We start from the raw sequence: 15,215 nt of genomic DNA on the forward strand, positions 1-15,215 counted from the left end.
GTCCACCCCTCAATGGTTCCTCCCAGCTGCGGTGGAGAACCAGGTCTTACCAAACTGACCAATAAAGAGTTGGCTTGTATTCCAGTCTTTTCTGGTCCTGAGAGTAGGACAGGCTGCATTCATGGTAACTTTAACCAAGTAACACATCCTTACATACATTACATAGTATATATGTTTATCACACACAGCAACTCAGAAAATCCACTCGCCACACACAAACCTTACACAACATGCACACACCCCTCATACATTGTACAGAACACGAAATTCCCCCCACCCCACACAGCATAAACAGCGGGCTTTGCGCACAGAGTTAACAGACTTTGTGCAAGGCAAGGCTGAGGAGCCCAGTGTTGTGTGAGAAAAACCAATTATAGTCCAGTGTGCAGATCAGAGTTGCCTCAGATATTCCACACACCACACCTCCTAGTTTCTTCGGGCACCATCTTCCAAAGCCACAGTGTGCCTCAAAGGGCAGAGAGGATGGGAAAAGATGGTATTTAAACCTTTTCTTCCGGCCAGGGTCATCCTCCAGACCCAAGTCCTGAGTGGGTAGGGCAGTTGCCCAAGTTCTCCTCACTGTAGTTCTAGAGTCTAGGACCAGCAGGGAAGGGGAAGCAGGAGGAAGGAGGTGTGTGAGAACAGCCAACCCTTCCTGGAGAGTGTAGCTGGGTGGAAATGGAACGAGGCATGGGATGAACTGAGCCCGTGCTGAATGGGAAACAATCTGTTTGAATCATCCTCCTTAGCCTTTCAGGATGACACTAGTCCTCATGTCCCCCTTTGTTGGCCTGGATATCTGAAATACTCTCAGCCAATCTGACTTGAGGTCAGATGTCAACAGAGAGCCAGGGTCTTGGTCACTCTTCTCCATATATAGTTTTTTTGTTAGTTTTGTATCATGGATTGAACTGGGGGGGGGCAGGTGCTCAACTCCTTAGCCACATCTCCAACCCTTTTTATTTTTTGAGATAAGGCCTTGCTAAATTGCTGAGGCTGCTAAGGGCCTCACTAAGGTGTTGGGTAAGTTGTTGAAACTAGCTTTAAACTTGTGCTTCTCCTGCTTCAGTCTCCAGAGTCGCAGGGATTACATGCAATGTGCTGGTGGCCATCTCCCATATAATAACAGTTTATAGTTAGATAGGCCTGGTAGCACAAGCCTGTAATCCCAGCTACTGGGGAGATTGAGGCTGATCTGAGGCAGAAGAATCAAGAGTTCACAGCCAGCTGAGCCTGGTGGCATATTCCTATAATCCCAGTGTCTCCAGAGGTTGAGGCAGGAGGATTGCAACTTCAAATCCAGACTCAACAAAAGTGAGGCACTAAGCAACTCAGTGAGACCCTGTGTCTAAATAAAATACAAAATAGGGCTGGGGATGTGGCTCAGGGGTCAAGAGTTCAATCCCCAGTACCAAACAAACAAAAAAAAAAAGAAATAAAAAGTTGAAGGCCAGCCTGGGCAACTTAGTGAATCTCCATCTCAAAATAAAGAGGACTGGTTCAATGGTAGAGCACTTACCTCACCTACCTAGCATGCACTAGGCCCTGAGTTTGATCCCCAGTACAGGGGGGTTAGGGTTCAAGTTAATAATTAAGATTTTGGAGTTCTTTCTATGTATATGTTAGTGATTTATTCACATCACATCATGAATTCAGCATTATTAACCCCACTTTATAAGGTAAGAAAATTGAAGCACAGAGGATGATTTGCCTGTGCTTTCATCATTAGTGAAAGTGGAAGCAAGAATTCAAACACAAGACAGGCAACACACACACACACACACACACACACACCAATCCAATGATGGAAATTTGGAATGGGAGGCATTAGGGGAGACAGAATTCTCAAAGCCAGGAAAGAATTCTCAAAGCCAGCCATAACTTATATAGTAAGAGTCTAGTCAGTTCCCCAAATCTTTTATATGAGGTCTCAGCCTACCTAAGCCCTGAATCCTACCTAGGGTTGGTCAGAATTCCCATAGGGGACTCTAGTCCCCAGTGACTATATAGCTTGGCTCATTCTACATTGTGCATCACCAGCAAAGGACTCAGCCCCCAAAATGCTAATAACAAAGAGATTTTAATACATAAGGCACAGTATAAGTCTGAAATCATTAGGCATCCTCATACCCAAAGGGCCCAGCAGGCAGAGCAAAAGCAGCAGAGATGCTGCCTCACTTCCCACTGCTGGACACCCTGGAGAGCCCCCAGAAGAGTAAGGGGATCCAGTCTTTGGCATGGTGCCTGGGGAGCAGGTAGTAACTAGCATGGTCCCAGCTACCCCTCTGGAGGGGTACTGCCACTAAGGGGCAGCTCTTTGGTCTAGAGAAAGTTTGTGTGAATGTCCAGGGGTCAAGCTCTGTGGGTCAGGGGGATACAATGCCCCAGGGATGGGCAGTCGCTGGATAGTCTCCTCATCCCTCAGGGACAACACGTGGCCTTCTTTTTGCTGGCAGTTAGGTAGAGGTTGCTGTCATCACTACTGATACCTAAAGAAGGATGAGAAATATGTGAAGTAGGGATTGCAGTTCCCCTGGCTCTCTGCCACCCTCAACCAGGTGGACACTCACGGACAATATCTCCAATGCGCCGAGCCCCAGATTTCTCCAGCTCAGCCAGCACATTGGCCTCAAATGTCAATGCTGCCACACGAAAGAAGAATTCTCGGACATTCTCACCTGACATGGAAGCAGATGGGTGCTTAGTGGCAATGCCAGGTCTGAGGCATTGGGCACAGCTAGAGGTATATGAGTGAGAGGACAGGTGGGCAGGAATATAGAAAGCCTGAAGCCTCCACTCACCAGTGAGAGATGAGACTGCCCAGTATTCAGCCTTAATCTCTTGGGCCACCTTAAGAGCATCTTTCTCCATTAGTGTATACTGAGCAGAAGTCTGCAGGAAGGTTAGAGTTAGATGTGGGGGGTCCCATCACCAAGTTGGGAAGTCCCCCCACTAGCACACTCACACTCAAGTCCTTCTTGGAACCCACGAGGAACAGAAGCACACTGGAGGGGTCATTCTCCTTGAGCGCATCAGCAAGCCACTGCCTGCCACAGATGGTGGACAGGAATGGGGAATGAGTGAGCCTGACAGATTCCTCCCACCAATATATTTATATGCCTAATTTATTTCTCTGATCCTAGATGCATTCTCTCTGCCCCTCCAATACCCACTTGTTCTGGGGATTGAACCTGGGGTCTTGCCTGTGCTAGGCAAGTGCCCTGCCACTAAATTATACCTTCAGCCCCCCCTAGATGCATTCTTCTTCTCCTCTGACCACCCTCCCTTCCCCGATCCTCCCATTGTGTTCTAGCATCCTCACATACTTGGTATGTTCCAGGGAAGCCACATCATTTAGGTTGAAGACAATGATGATGGCTGGAAGAATGGCAGAAACAATCCCAGGTTGACAAGAAAGACACCACTGGATCAATCCCCCCACCTTCCACACTCTAGATCAGATTCTAGGAGCACTCTTAGACCCACCTGCCCCATATGGCCCAGTCCCTACCTTGAGCTCCACGGTAGTAGGTTGAAGCAATGCATTTGAACCTCTCCTGACCGGCAGTGTCCCAACTGGAGGAAGAGCAGAACCCAGGAATGTGGGGGCATGGTTATAGGTGCTGGGGCAAGATAGCTGGAAAGGATGAAGGAATTACTCACAGCTGGAGACTGAAGGGGACACCCAACACTTCAAATCGTTCCATCTCAAAGTCCACTCCAATTGTAGCTTTGTAATTCTTATCAAAGGTGTCTTTACAGAACCTGAGGAAACATCCAATGCTCTGACCTATAGCCCAGCATATCTTACTAGGCGTGACCCCACCCTGCCCAGCACCCTTACCTATTAATAAGGCAAGTCTTCCCCACTGACAGGTCCCCCACCACAATGACCTTGGAGATCTTAAATCTGCTGAACACAAGAGTGAACAGGATGAGTGAACACCAGTTTTTCACCCTAACGGGTTTGTTCCTGTTCTGTTATTTTAATAAGGATTAAACCCAGGACCTTGTACATGCTAGGCATGCTCTCTACCATAGAGCTACACCCCCAACACTGAGTAGCCATGTGACTTTGGACAAGTTACTTAAGCCCCTTTGAGCCTCAATTTCAACACTGATTAGTGGAGATTTAACATATATTTTAATGGGTTGTCATGAAGGTTAAAATGAGATTTATGTCATATATTCTAGGGAATGTCTACATCTTCTCCCCATTTTAACATCTCTTAAATCAGAATCCATCTTTAGTGGTAGTGTTTTCTATTTGATAAAAGACAGTAGCAACTGTTGGGCATGTAGCACATGCCTGTAATCCCAGTGGCTCTGGAGACTAAGGCAGGGGGACTGAAAGTTGGAGGCCAGGGCTGGGGTTGTGGCTTAGTGGTAGAGCGCTTGCCTAGCATGCATGAAGCACTGGGTTCAATCCCCAGCACCATAATAAAGGTACTGTGTCGATCTATCCATCTACAACTAAAACTATTTTTTAAATTTGTCTTAGTTATACAAGGCTCTTTTAATGTCTTTGTTTTGTTTATTTATTTTTATGTGGTGCTGAGGATCAAACTTGGTACCTCACAGGTGCAAGGCAAGCGCTCTGCCACTGAGCCACAATCCCAGCCCTAAAAATATTTTTAAAAAGAAAAAAAAAAAAAGTTGAGGCCAGCCTCAGCAACTTGGCAAGGCCCTAAACAACTTAGCAGGATCCTATCTCAAAGTAAAAAGTACAATAGAAAATGGGCTGTGGATGTAGCTCCATGGTAAAGTGCCTCTGGGTTCAATCCCCAGTTTAAAAAAAGACAATAGCATCCAACACACTGCCTCCCACACAGAAAAAGGCTCTTTTAATGATGGCAACTCATTAGTATTACCCTCCTTTTTTTTGGAGGGGGGGTACTGGGAATTGATCCCAAGGGCTTTACTACTGAGCTACATACATCCCCAGCCCTGTTTATTTTTATTTTGAGACAGGGTCTTGCTAAGTTGCTAAAGACCTCACAAAGTTGCTAAGGCTGGCCTTGACCTTGTGATATTCCTGCCTCAGCCTCCAGGTACCACCACGCAGAGCTACTATTACCTTTTATTTATTTATTTATTTAATATTTTTTTGTTGTTGATGGACCTTTATTTTATTTGCTTATTTATATGTCGTGCTAGGAATTGAACCCAGTGTCTCACATTTATGAGGCAGGTGCTCTACTGTTAAGCTACAACTCCAGCCCCCTACTATTTAACCTTTTTAAATCCACAATGAGACTTGTCCCATTAGGCAGCGTTGGTCCCTGCCCTGGGGTTCAATGGATAGTATGTGACCATTTCTCCATGTTGAATACCTTCTCTACACCTGAAATCCAGCAACCCCATTTCCTACAACTCACAACAACCCTGTGAGGAAAACATGCTGGGAGGAAAGCAGGCTTAACAATTAGCTGGCAGGACTGAAATGGGTCCCCACGAGTGCAGTGGTGTACATTTGGTATGTCTTCAGGGTTTGGGGGGGGGGTCTTTCTTTCATTGTATAGGATATCCCTGACTCACCCCACGGTGCCTGTCCGGTGCTCCTGGCAGGCGCAAGTGACGCGGGGGTGGAAGTCTTTGCGCACGTGCAAAGCGGCCTCCTTCCTCAGGCACTGAAACACAGGCAAGAGAATGGGGCTCAGCCACTCCAGACTCTAGTCCCGCAACCAAACAACTCGAGTGGGGGTGGGGTGGGAAGCGGATCACCCAGAAGCTACAGGCCTTGCTGGGCAGCAGGGCTGGGCCGTTGCCTAACTGGTCTGGTGCCGCCTATTCCCCGCCCACGCCCTATAGTAGCCAGAAACCCGACGTGGCCCAGGCGCCTACCTGGGGCAGCTCCGCCAGGACGCGGTCCCTCCGCACCGGCGCCAGAATGTTCATCTTGCCTGCGGACTTGCGGGGCACCCTGAGAAGGCACGGAGGCCTGATCCGACCCGACGGCCCGGCCCCGTAGAGACCCGACTATCACCCGCGGCCGAGGGGTCCCGACTATAACTCGGGGCCACGGGGAGCCGACGGGAGCCCGAGGCCTCGGAGACGCTACGACCACCGCAGGCCACGGGGACGAAACGAACACCTGGGGCCGGGGAGAACCCACAATCACCCGGGCCCGAGGCGTCCCAAAGACGACTCGGGGGCGGGGAGACCCCTCGGCCGCCAAATGAGGACGCGGAGTCCCGTCCGGGGAGGCCCGAACCCGCGCTGATCCTACAATAACGCGGGGCCGTAGAGTTCCTACGACAACACGGGGCCGCGGAGACCCGACGACAACTCGGGGTTGAGGAGGCCCTACCATAACAGAACGGCCTGGGGGCGCGGAGCGGCCCCGCCACACGGGGTCAGTGTGGGAAGGGGCGGCGCTGCCCAGGCCGCTAGAGGAAGGGGCGAGGGGCCAGGTCCGGCTGCAGGGCCTCGCGTCCCACTTTGCTTGCGCTCAGCTACTGCTGTAACCTGATCCCCGGAAATTCCTGGAGAAGGGCCGCCCCCTACCCCTCTCCCAGCGGCTCCCAGACTCGCTGCCCGCCCTCGCCTCCCCCTCTCTTCTCCTCCCCACTGCCCAGACTCGGACTACCCCTTCAGACGCTCACCCCACACCAAGACCGCCCCCACGCAGACTGGAGCCCATCCAGATCGGGATCCCCTAGGCCGTTTTCCCTGCACCTCGGTGCTGGGTTACGTCTTCCTGGAGACCCTTACCCAGCTGAATTGGTGATGGGGAATCAGTGATTGCTGCGCAGCATCTGGCAAGGACCGCGAGGAGGAGAAAGGGGGAGAGAAGGGGCCCAAGGAGAGGCGGCGCTTCCCTCCTCGATTCCTGGCCCGGGACGTGACTCATAGAGTCTGCCCCTGCTCGCCCTTATGCCCTGGGAGGTGTGTGTAGAGGGGGAGCACGTAAAGGGTGCCAGAATCAGAACAAACTGCCCAGTGGGCAGTCGTACGAAGTCCGATGTCTTTTCCTTCAAGGCTTCTATGTAGATCGAGGGGTAGTAGGGCTGATGACTAAACTGCCTCCCTGGATGGGAAAGAAGGACTAGGTGGACTGAGAAACTTCGCCCTTGAGTTGTCACCATTCGGGGATGCGGGGACACCCCTCTGATAGGGTTCATTTTGCTGTCCCCTTTGGAACAGTCTTCTCTCCGCCCCCAACCAGGACTTTTCTTTTTGCAAAGTCTTGCCAGATAGAAGAGAGGCCAATTTCACCAACAAAGGGACATTTGGCTCCAGAAGGGAAGGGTGAAGACAGAAATGACGAAATGGGGGAAGATTAGACACAGACTCTCAGAAGAATATCCGAGCATTATGAAACCTGTGTCTGGGTGCTCACAGATATGCTTAAAGAATATTATCAGAGCCTGGAAAGATGGTGCATGACTATTCCCAGCAACTCGAGAAGCTGAAGCAGGAGGATCGCAAGTTTGAGGCCAGCCTTAGCAAGTTAGATCCTGTCTCAAAATAAAATATAAAAAGTGCTGAGGATGTAGCTCAGTGGTAAAGTGCCCTGGGTTCAATCCCCAGCGACAAGAAGTAAGAGAAAAAACGAAAAAAGTATTATTGGAAAAACTGTCAGGGTAGATGTGTACCTCCTCCCATACTTTGCAAATCATTGGGGTATTTGCTGAAGCACATCCCTCTCAGGGCCTCAATTTTCCAGGAATGTTGTCTGAAGGAGTTAATTTTAGGCAAATCCTGCTCTGACATTCTAGAACTTTGCATCACCCGCTCCTTAATCAGTCTAACAATATTTCATCTAGTTTGCAGTGCTACTCTTCTGCTGGCGCTGCAAACCTCTTCGGCAGACATTGGAAGTTGCTCAAGATGGAAAGCACTGGGGACCTATCCACAGGCCCAAGCAAAGAAACACACATCTGAAAAACTACAACTTCCAAGAAGCTTTGCGGCCTTACGAGGGGCGGGGTAGCGCATGCGTAGCCCTGCCAGCAAAGACATCCAACTATAATTCCCAGAGGGCCATACAGCACAGGTTACCCAATCATCTCTAAGTAAACAGCATCGCGAGTCTTCAATGAGATTTGGCACTATAAGCCCATGGGACCGGGCCTCGTAGACCCTTTTCACCAAGATGGCGCCGAAAGCTAAGAAGGAAGGTGTGTGTTGGGGCTGGGGACCGCAGTGGGTTTTCCTGGGATGTCAGCAGAACGAATGGCCTGGGAGGACAGTGGTTGAGCTAAGCTCCTGGAGAACTTTCCCCGGAGCCGCGTCCTGGGGTTGGGCAAAACTGAGGCATATGTGGGCCGCGTGGACCGAGCCGCATGGGCTGGATTCCAGTAAGGGGGTTGGAGAGAACATTTCCCGCATCATCCGCCAGTGAGGCCAGACAGTTGACTCTGGGGAGCTACACGCAGTCACAGGCCAGTAGTCTCATTTGTCCAGATATATAAGGAATTAAGCGTCTTCAGCATTACTCATTATTTTGTCGTATTCAGCGGGGCTATATGCCCCTCTCCTTCGGAGTTACATGATGGTATGTATAAAACTCTTTAACACAGATCTCGGCAAAATTTGGGCGTTCGATCAGTACTAGTTGGGTTTTTTCCTTGTATCCTTGAAGTTGCTCCAAGTTGATTATCTTCGCTTCCGGTATCGTGCATATGATGGAAAAATCGTGATCTCCTGAGATTTGTGAAGTTTTCAAAGGAACCACTGATGCACGTGTTGACAGAGGCACCCGCTACGAGTCCTGAGGCCGGAAGTGGCCAATTTCTGAATTCGCACCCTTTTTTTTTTTTTCCTTCTCTCCCAGCTCCTGCCCCTCCCAAAGCTGAAGCCAAAGCAAAAGCTTTGAAAGCCAAGAAAGCAGTGTTGAAGGGTGTCCACAGTCATAAAAAGAAGAAGATCCGCACGTCACCTACCTTCCGGCGACCCAAGACATTGCGGCTCCGGAGGCAGCCCAAATATCCTCGGAAGAGCGCCCCCAGGAGAAACAAGTCAGTACTGCTCCTATATCCCTGAGAATATTTTTCATTGGTGATTTAGGTTGTGGAGTATGGCCTCTCCAACACGTTGATATCCGGTGTGCTGCTCTGATGTGAGATTTCTTTCTGCCCTAATTAAGAACGAGGAAACTATTTGTTTTATGGGAATTAAACATAGGGCCTTTCTTGTCTGCTAGGCAAACGCTCTACCACGGAGCTACAATGCCTATCCTTTATTGTTATTTTTGAGAGGGTCTTGATAAGTTACCAAAGCTGCCTTAGATCTTGTGATCCCCCTGCTTCCACGACCTAAGTAGCTGGGATTGCAGGTATTTGCCACTGTACCCGGCTCAGAACAAGAGTCGTTTTGCATTATTGACGGGAATTAAGGCAATATACATACAATCTCAATCTATCAATTTTTATTTGGATTACTTATCGCTTCACATGTGGTCAGAGTTTGAAAGACCACTTTATTGGTTGTATGAAGTAGAACTAGAGAGATGCTTCTTATTTTGTAGTTCCAATTTTAGTTACTTGCTGGTGACACCTATTACTTCTGGGGGTTTTGTTGTTGTTGTTTGGTGCTGGGAATTGAACCCAGGGCCAATTTACTTCTGAGCTACATCCTAGCCCTTTTTTGAGTTTGGGTTTTTGCTAAGCTGCTGAGGCTTCCCTTGAAGAACTCCTGCCTCAGCCTCCCAAGTGTGTGGTTACAGGTGTGTGTGGTCCTGGGTGACCTATTGCTTAAGAGTGAGAATGTGTGCTGTTTTTTTAGTAGATAGAATGATTATATTATTTATTTACAGAGTCTCACCGAGTTGCTTAGCACCTTGCCATTGCTTAGGCTTGCTTTAAGATGTCCATCCTCCTGTCTCAGCCTCCTCCTGAGCCTCTGGGATTATAGGTGTGTGCCAGTGTGCCCAGAAGAATTCAGTAATTTTTATTTGTGGCAGTGATAGCCTGCCAACAGTGTAAAGGAATTTCATTCACTCCCAAAGTTCAGGCTAGGCTCAGGAAAGGTTCTGGGGAAGGGGTAAAAGCTGTTGAAAAACAGAAGTTACAAGATAAGAGATGAGTCCTGACCTTGCTTCAAAACAGGAAAATAGTGTCTGGCTGAGCACAGCCTGGTTTTGTCCATTTAACCAATAAAAAGTTGGTCTTAAGTAGCTCCCAGCCAGCATGGTTGTGCATGCTTGAAGTCTTAGCAACTCTTTAGACTGAGGTAGGAGGATCCCAAATTTGAGACCACTCGAAGCAACTTAGCATGATCCTGTCTCAAAAAAGGGCTGATCAGTGCCCCTGGGTTCAATCCTTGGTACCAACAAAAATCCCAGCAATTCTGGGAATCTGAGGCAGGAGGACTGCAAGTTCCGTGCCACATAGGGATGTAGCTCAGTGGTAAAGCACCCTTGGTTCCAATCCCAAATACAAAAAAAGAAGAAAAAATTAACTCTTGAGTACCACCACTTTTTAGCAACCAGAGGTAGATGAAATGTTTGGTCCGGGCTCATAGTGAAGCACCAATATGAAACTCTAGCAAATGAAAGGGTTCAAGTAAAAGGTGAATCTTCAGTCATTTAAGGATGCAAGCCCTCAGGTTAAACAAAATGCATAAGGGATCTACCTACAGGCTGAGAATTAAGATCCCTAAGATTCAGGGTGCAGCTGATGACAGCATTTAGCGACCAAAGTCTGATGAAACTGATTGCTACTTATTGTCTGATGCACCTATGCTGTATTGGCCTAGGGTTCCAAAGGAAGGCCCATCCTTTCTTATACTGGGCCTACCTAGGCCAAGTGACTGCAGTTTGCTTCTTCCCCTAGGCTTGACCACTATGCCATCATCAAATTCCCTCTGACCACTGAGTCAGCCATGAAGAAGATTGAAGACAACAACACACTTGTGTTTATTGTGGATGTCAAGGCAAACAAACACCAGATCAAACAAGCTGTAAAGAAGCTCTATGACATTGATGTGGCCAAGGTTAACACCCTGATCAGGTGAGTGGTGACCATGGAATGGGAGGGAGGAGGCTGGAGCTATGGAGGTCAGACATTGGTTTTACAGTGTACAAACTCCCTGCTATAATTATAATCCTTTTTATGGAGTGTAGACCTGAGGAAATTGTCTTAAGATATTGTTCATGAGGTTAATCAAATTCTGGATCCCTACATCTGTTCGTAGAGGAGACAAAGCAGTTTGTCAGATTACCTGGTTTATGTCTTGAATGTAGTGTTTCCAGTAAAAGGAATATATATATATATATATTTTTTTTTTTTTTTTTTTTTTTGGCTTTTCTAACCTCTCTGTGCAAATGATGGAAAATTCACTATTTGGAAAAGAATGACATGAACAAAGGAACCACTGATGCACCAGAGGATTAGGGGATGGAGAAAGGGTATGTTGGGAGGTAGGGACATGAGATCAGCAAGGACTAAGACTTCCTTCTCCACCCAGGCCTGATGGAGAGAAAAAGGCATATGTGCGACTGGCTCCTGATTATGATGCTTTGGATGTTGCCAATAAAGTAAGCTTGCTTCTTTTGCTACAAACTCTGTAATACCCACTCCCTGGGTGTAATTGATGTGTCTGTTAGTGACCAAAGCCTGACTTGCTGATTAGTCATAACTGACTGCACCCCTATCCTTGGTATGCCCTATCCTCCTGGTCTCTCATTTTTCCTTTTTAAAAACATGACATTTCAGTTCCAGTAACAAAGCTCCCTTTTGTTTTTCAGATTGGGATCATCTAAACAAAGTCCAGCTGTCTAATTCTAAATATACTTTGTTTTTTCCAACATATATATGCTTCTTGTCTTTTGTTTGGGCTGGGGAAGGTCAGATAGTGAAATACACCAAGGTAACAAGTCTTCAAGTTTTGATTTAACTAAGTCTCTTTAAATCTGCTTACCCTGAACCTTGGCCTATCAAGCCACCATACTTGTTACAACCCCTGAGGGTAAGGGCTTGGGTATTGTTTAGATGAGGATTAGATATCCTAGGCCAACTAAAATTTGCCTTTCCTCATCATACAGGTAGGAAAATAAACTAGCTGGGTATGGTAGAATATACCTGTAATCCCAGCACCTTGAGAGAATGAAAAATTTGAAGCCAGTCTTGGCTACTTAATGAGACTCTTATCCCTGAAAGGTTGTGTGTGAAACCAGTACCACAGGGAACAGAAGGATTTTTATAATAATAAGAGTTGCATCCATTTCAGGGCAATGTGGGTTGGCTGCAACTGGGGTAGTGCCTAGTCTTCACACCCACCACCAGTCTGTCTGCTTCCCTCACCCCTTGCCCAAGAAAACACGACTTCAGATGAGTGTTTTCATTAGTGTTTTCAATAGTGCAGGTGCCGATTTGAGGTGGAAAGGTTGGCCCCAAACTTAGTGCAGAGGCTGCTTCTGTCCTTGATTTTGCTTGCTGTCCTTGTCACAGGTCTCAAGCTCTACACCTCATTCAGTCAAAAATTTGTCTTTGTGTTGCTGGCCAGGGACCAGTCCAGGGCAGAAGTCAGAGCGGAGGAGGCGGGAAAAGTAGATGAGGATCATTACATCCAGCATGAGCAGGATGCCCAATAGAAAGGTTCCCAGGGTCCTCTGACCTGCATACTGCAGGAAGAAACTGGTGAGGTAGGCCTGAGGCGCCAGGCGGAAGAGAAAGTACATGACCAAGTTGACATACTTGTTGACCCTGTAGAGGAGAAGATCCTGGGCATTGTTGATCTTCATCATCATGCGGATGGTGAGGAAGATGTTGCTGACTTCCACCAGTAGTGTTAGAACACCCCCACCTACAAAGCTGCTCCAAAAGATGCCTGAGAAGAAGGCACCCATGGCCTAGAGGACAAGTGAGAGGAAAGGGCTGGGAACCTGGGTGCCAGGGCTTTCCTGGTGTTACAAGACCACCAACCAAAATGGGAAGTGGAAAATGATTCCCAATTTCTTGTGGAATAAAAGCTTGCATGGATGTTTTTTCTCATTAAATACAATTAGATTTCGATCCCTCTCCATTAGTTCTGGCTGTGAGTTTCCAGTCTATTTACTGAGTTAACAGGTGAACCCAGGAATTGACTCGGTGAGCAAGGACACAAAGAAGGAGCCAACCTCAGCATTCTAGCTTAAGAAGCAGGTTGCAGGGCTAGGGACTAGGCTGGCAATGGCTTTCTCTCCTAGGTTTAGAAATACAAGGCTAGGTTACCAACACCAGGCCTATAACACTTACCATAACATGATGAACAAGGTATTCCCAAGAAGCTCGAGCCTGATGACTAACCACGATATCCACTGTGTCATGGATGAAATACCCTAATGGAGGGATAGAAGAGGTCACAAGGGGCAGAAAAGAAACTCTCTTTTTCTCCACTTACCTGAGGTTTCATGGGCAAGACTTACCTGCGGAGAAGCAAACAAGCAAATAGCCTGAAAGTGACCATGCTGTCTCAATCTCCACCAGCAGCTCCGGGGTCTGCCATAAACTGGGAAGGAGAGAAAAAGGGAGGTCTCTCCATTTCGGCATCCCCAAAGACCCTCCTCCCCGAAACCCTTGCCAATCCCAGGGCAGTCTGGACTCGCGCTATTGGCTGACTAGGCAACGAGGAGGGGCTTGGCCGAAACCCAGGTGCCTCTGGTTTCCCTGGGCTGCTCCTGGTTGGGTAGTTTTCCAAACAGGGAATCAGGTGAGCGCCAAGGCCTCTGCTGGCCGAAAGTGATGAGAATAGTAACTCGGAAGCCAGTCCCAGCACCCCATACGGGATCCCCTGACCACCTCACTCCCCCAGTTGCTCACTCACCACAGCAGCGCCCAGATCCCTGACACAATAGAGTGCGCGAAAGAGACGAGTAGGTTGTGCCAGCGCCAAGTGCGCAGGGGGTCGGTGCGCACGTGCGCAGGCAGGGGTAGGCGACACAGCGCGCGCCGGAGCGCCCGGAAGGTCAGCGTGGCGCCCAGGAGCAGCGGCAAGGCGGGGTGCAGCAGTGGGAGCATGATGGCTCTTCCTGCCCTCTGTCTGTCCACCCTCTAGGCCGCCTCCTCGGGCTGTTCTGGGAACAGGGTTCGCTATCCGGCCAGTCCACCCCGGCCGCCTCTGTCACCGGCAGCAGGAGCCACAGCTTTCGCGGAGCCGTCTAGGCCCCTTCGCTCCTCCCCGCCCTCCCGGCAAGGCCTCTGCCCCCGCCCCCAGCCGCCCCGCCCCGCCCGCCTGCCCCCGCCCCTCCGGCGCCTCTGCCGCGCGGAGGGCCAGAGCCCCATTTCCCCCGGGCCTCCCCGGCCCCGCCCGGGCCCTGCCCACTTCGGGCTGGAAGGGGCTGTCCTGGGGGTGCCGCCTGAGAGGCACCCCTCACTGGCGCCTCTCGACTGGCGAAAGGAGTCCCCAGCCGCCCTCGCTCGCACGGCCTCAATTAACCCGCGTCCCCACTTTCTCTGAGGCCAGCAGCTCCCTGGGCGGGTACTGGGAGAACTCTCCGCCCTCAACTCCTTTCTGGGCAGAGCAGGGGGGGAATCATCACACACACACACATCCTCTAAACATTGGTCCTGGGAAGGGGTCGGAGGCCCTCAACGGGTGATGGCTCCGCCCAAACCCTATTCCTCCACTGTCTGGAGACCGACGTGTTTACCTACCTCTCCCACGCCCCCAACAAGTGGCGCTTAGGAACTGTTGAGTCACCCATCATCACTTATCCTCTAAGCCCGCTCTTGGGTTCCTGGGGCCAAGCGGTTGTCACAGTCCTCCCATAGACAGTCTCAGCCTTCTTCTCCTGGCTCCCTGAAGGCTGGGGCGGGGAAGACTGCGGATTTGCCCAGACAGCTGGGGTGACCCTCTCTCCAAGCCAGTCAGTGTCTGAAGTAGTTGCGGATTCGGGCCACTAGGTGTCAGCCTGACCTCACTGTGGCGAGGGTCTCCTTAGCCCTCCAAAGGTGTAAGGCAGTTGCTTTGGGAGGAAAATAGGCAGACCCTGGGCAAAAAAAAAAAGGGGGGGGGGCAGCTGAAAGCCTGTGGAGGAAGTGAAGAAGTGTTTGTGCTGAGGGGTGGAAGCAGAGGAGGGGAAGGTAGAAGTGGGAGCGAGGGAGGGAGGAAAAGCTAGAATCCTGAGGCACCCAGGAACCAAACCGTTTGGGTGTTTATTGTGTCTCCCCTAATGGCTCCAAGGTTACATATTAACCCCTATGGGACTCCTGGGTCACTCAAGGTCTAGTCCGTTTCCAGGTGAGGACATGATGTGCTGGGTGAGTGGCTTTCCTCCTTTGCTCAGAGGG

The 15,215-nt window shown here is 49.6% G+C and overlaps 3 protein-coding genes and 4 non-coding genes across 10 annotated transcripts in view; 5 read left to right on the forward strand and 2 right to left on the reverse strand.

The window, feature by feature from the left end:
• Positions 1 to 2,061: 2,061 nt before the first annotated feature.
• Rab34 (RAB34, member RAS oncogene family) lies at positions 2,062 to 6,867 on the reverse strand. 2 transcript variants are annotated; one of them, XM_046446833.2, is made up of 11 exons: positions 6,715 to 6,867; positions 5,845 to 6,094; positions 5,539 to 5,630; positions 3,845 to 3,913; positions 3,664 to 3,765; positions 3,512 to 3,576; positions 3,327 to 3,378; positions 2,966 to 3,047; positions 2,802 to 2,892; positions 2,571 to 2,678; positions 2,062 to 2,489 (listed from the first exon to the last, which is right to left on the reverse strand). In XM_046446833.2, the coding sequence occupies exons 2-11, from the start codon at positions 5,896 to 5,898 to the stop codon at positions 2,422 to 2,424; spliced, it is 783 nt and encodes a 260-aa protein (XP_046302789.1). In that variant the 5' UTR covers positions 5,899 to 6,094; positions 6,715 to 6,867; the 3' UTR covers positions 2,062 to 2,421. The 2 variants fall into 2 exon arrangements, with proteins under 2 accessions (XP_046302789.1, XP_046302790.1); XM_046446834.2 differs by having other exon boundaries at positions 3,845 to 3,910; positions 6,715 to 6,866.
• Positions 6,868 to 7,965: 1,098 nt separating this feature from the next.
• Rpl23a (ribosomal protein L23a) lies at positions 7,966 to 11,754 on the forward strand. Its single transcript, XM_046446839.2, has 5 exons — positions 7,966 to 8,123; positions 8,780 to 8,963; positions 10,779 to 10,955; positions 11,413 to 11,482; positions 11,693 to 11,754. The coding sequence occupies exons 1-5, from the start codon at positions 8,099 to 8,101 to the stop codon at positions 11,705 to 11,707; spliced, it is 471 nt and encodes a 156-aa protein (XP_046302795.1). The 5' UTR covers positions 7,966 to 8,098; the 3' UTR covers positions 11,708 to 11,754.
• On the forward strand, positions 8,622 to 8,688 carry LOC124094340 (small nucleolar RNA SNORD42). Its single transcript, XR_006852196.1, has one exon. It is a non-coding gene; the product is annotated as a small nucleolar RNA SNORD42 (small nucleolar RNA).
• LOC124094342 (small nucleolar RNA Z17) lies at positions 10,613 to 10,683 on the forward strand. The gene has a single exon (XR_006852198.1). It is a non-coding gene; the product is annotated as a small nucleolar RNA Z17 (small nucleolar RNA).
• The window catches only part of Tlcd1 (TLC domain containing 1), a 42,818-nt gene continuing 38,440 nt past the window's right edge, over positions 10,838 to 15,215 (reverse strand). Inside the window, exons 2-6 of one of the 3 annotated variants that reach the window (XM_046446836.2) lie at positions 14,580 to 14,914; positions 13,750 to 14,043; positions 13,352 to 13,434; positions 13,182 to 13,264; positions 10,838 to 12,796 (exon numbers count right to left, since the gene is read on the reverse strand). In XM_046446836.2, coding sequence (XP_046302792.1) covers positions 12,413 to 12,796; positions 13,182 to 13,264; positions 13,352 to 13,434; positions 13,750 to 13,943 — 744 coding nt within the window. In that variant the 5' untranslated portion in view covers positions 13,944 to 14,043; positions 14,580 to 14,914 and the 3' untranslated portion in view covers positions 10,838 to 12,412. Of the gene's footprint in view, positions 12,797 to 13,181; positions 13,265 to 13,351; positions 13,435 to 13,749; positions 14,113 to 14,579; positions 14,915 to 15,215 lie in introns of those variants that run through there. The other 2 variants (XM_046446837.2, XM_046446835.2) reach the window with 2 other exon arrangements.
• Positions 11,264 to 11,328, forward strand: LOC124094341 (small nucleolar RNA SNORD42). Its single transcript, XR_006852197.1, has one exon. It is a non-coding gene; the product is annotated as a small nucleolar RNA SNORD42 (small nucleolar RNA).
• LOC124094343 (small nucleolar RNA Z17) lies at positions 11,529 to 11,594 on the forward strand. The gene has a single exon (XR_006852199.1). It is a non-coding gene; the product is annotated as a small nucleolar RNA Z17 (small nucleolar RNA).

Source organism: Marmota monax, unplaced genomic scaffold, assembly GCF_021218885.2.
Source record: "Marmota monax isolate L192 unplaced genomic scaffold, Marmota_monax_Labrador192_F-V1.1 WCK01_AAM20220418_F8-fsc00138, whole genome shotgun sequence".
NCBI classification, from domain to species: Eukaryota; Metazoa; Chordata; class Mammalia; order Rodentia; family Sciuridae; genus Marmota; species Marmota monax.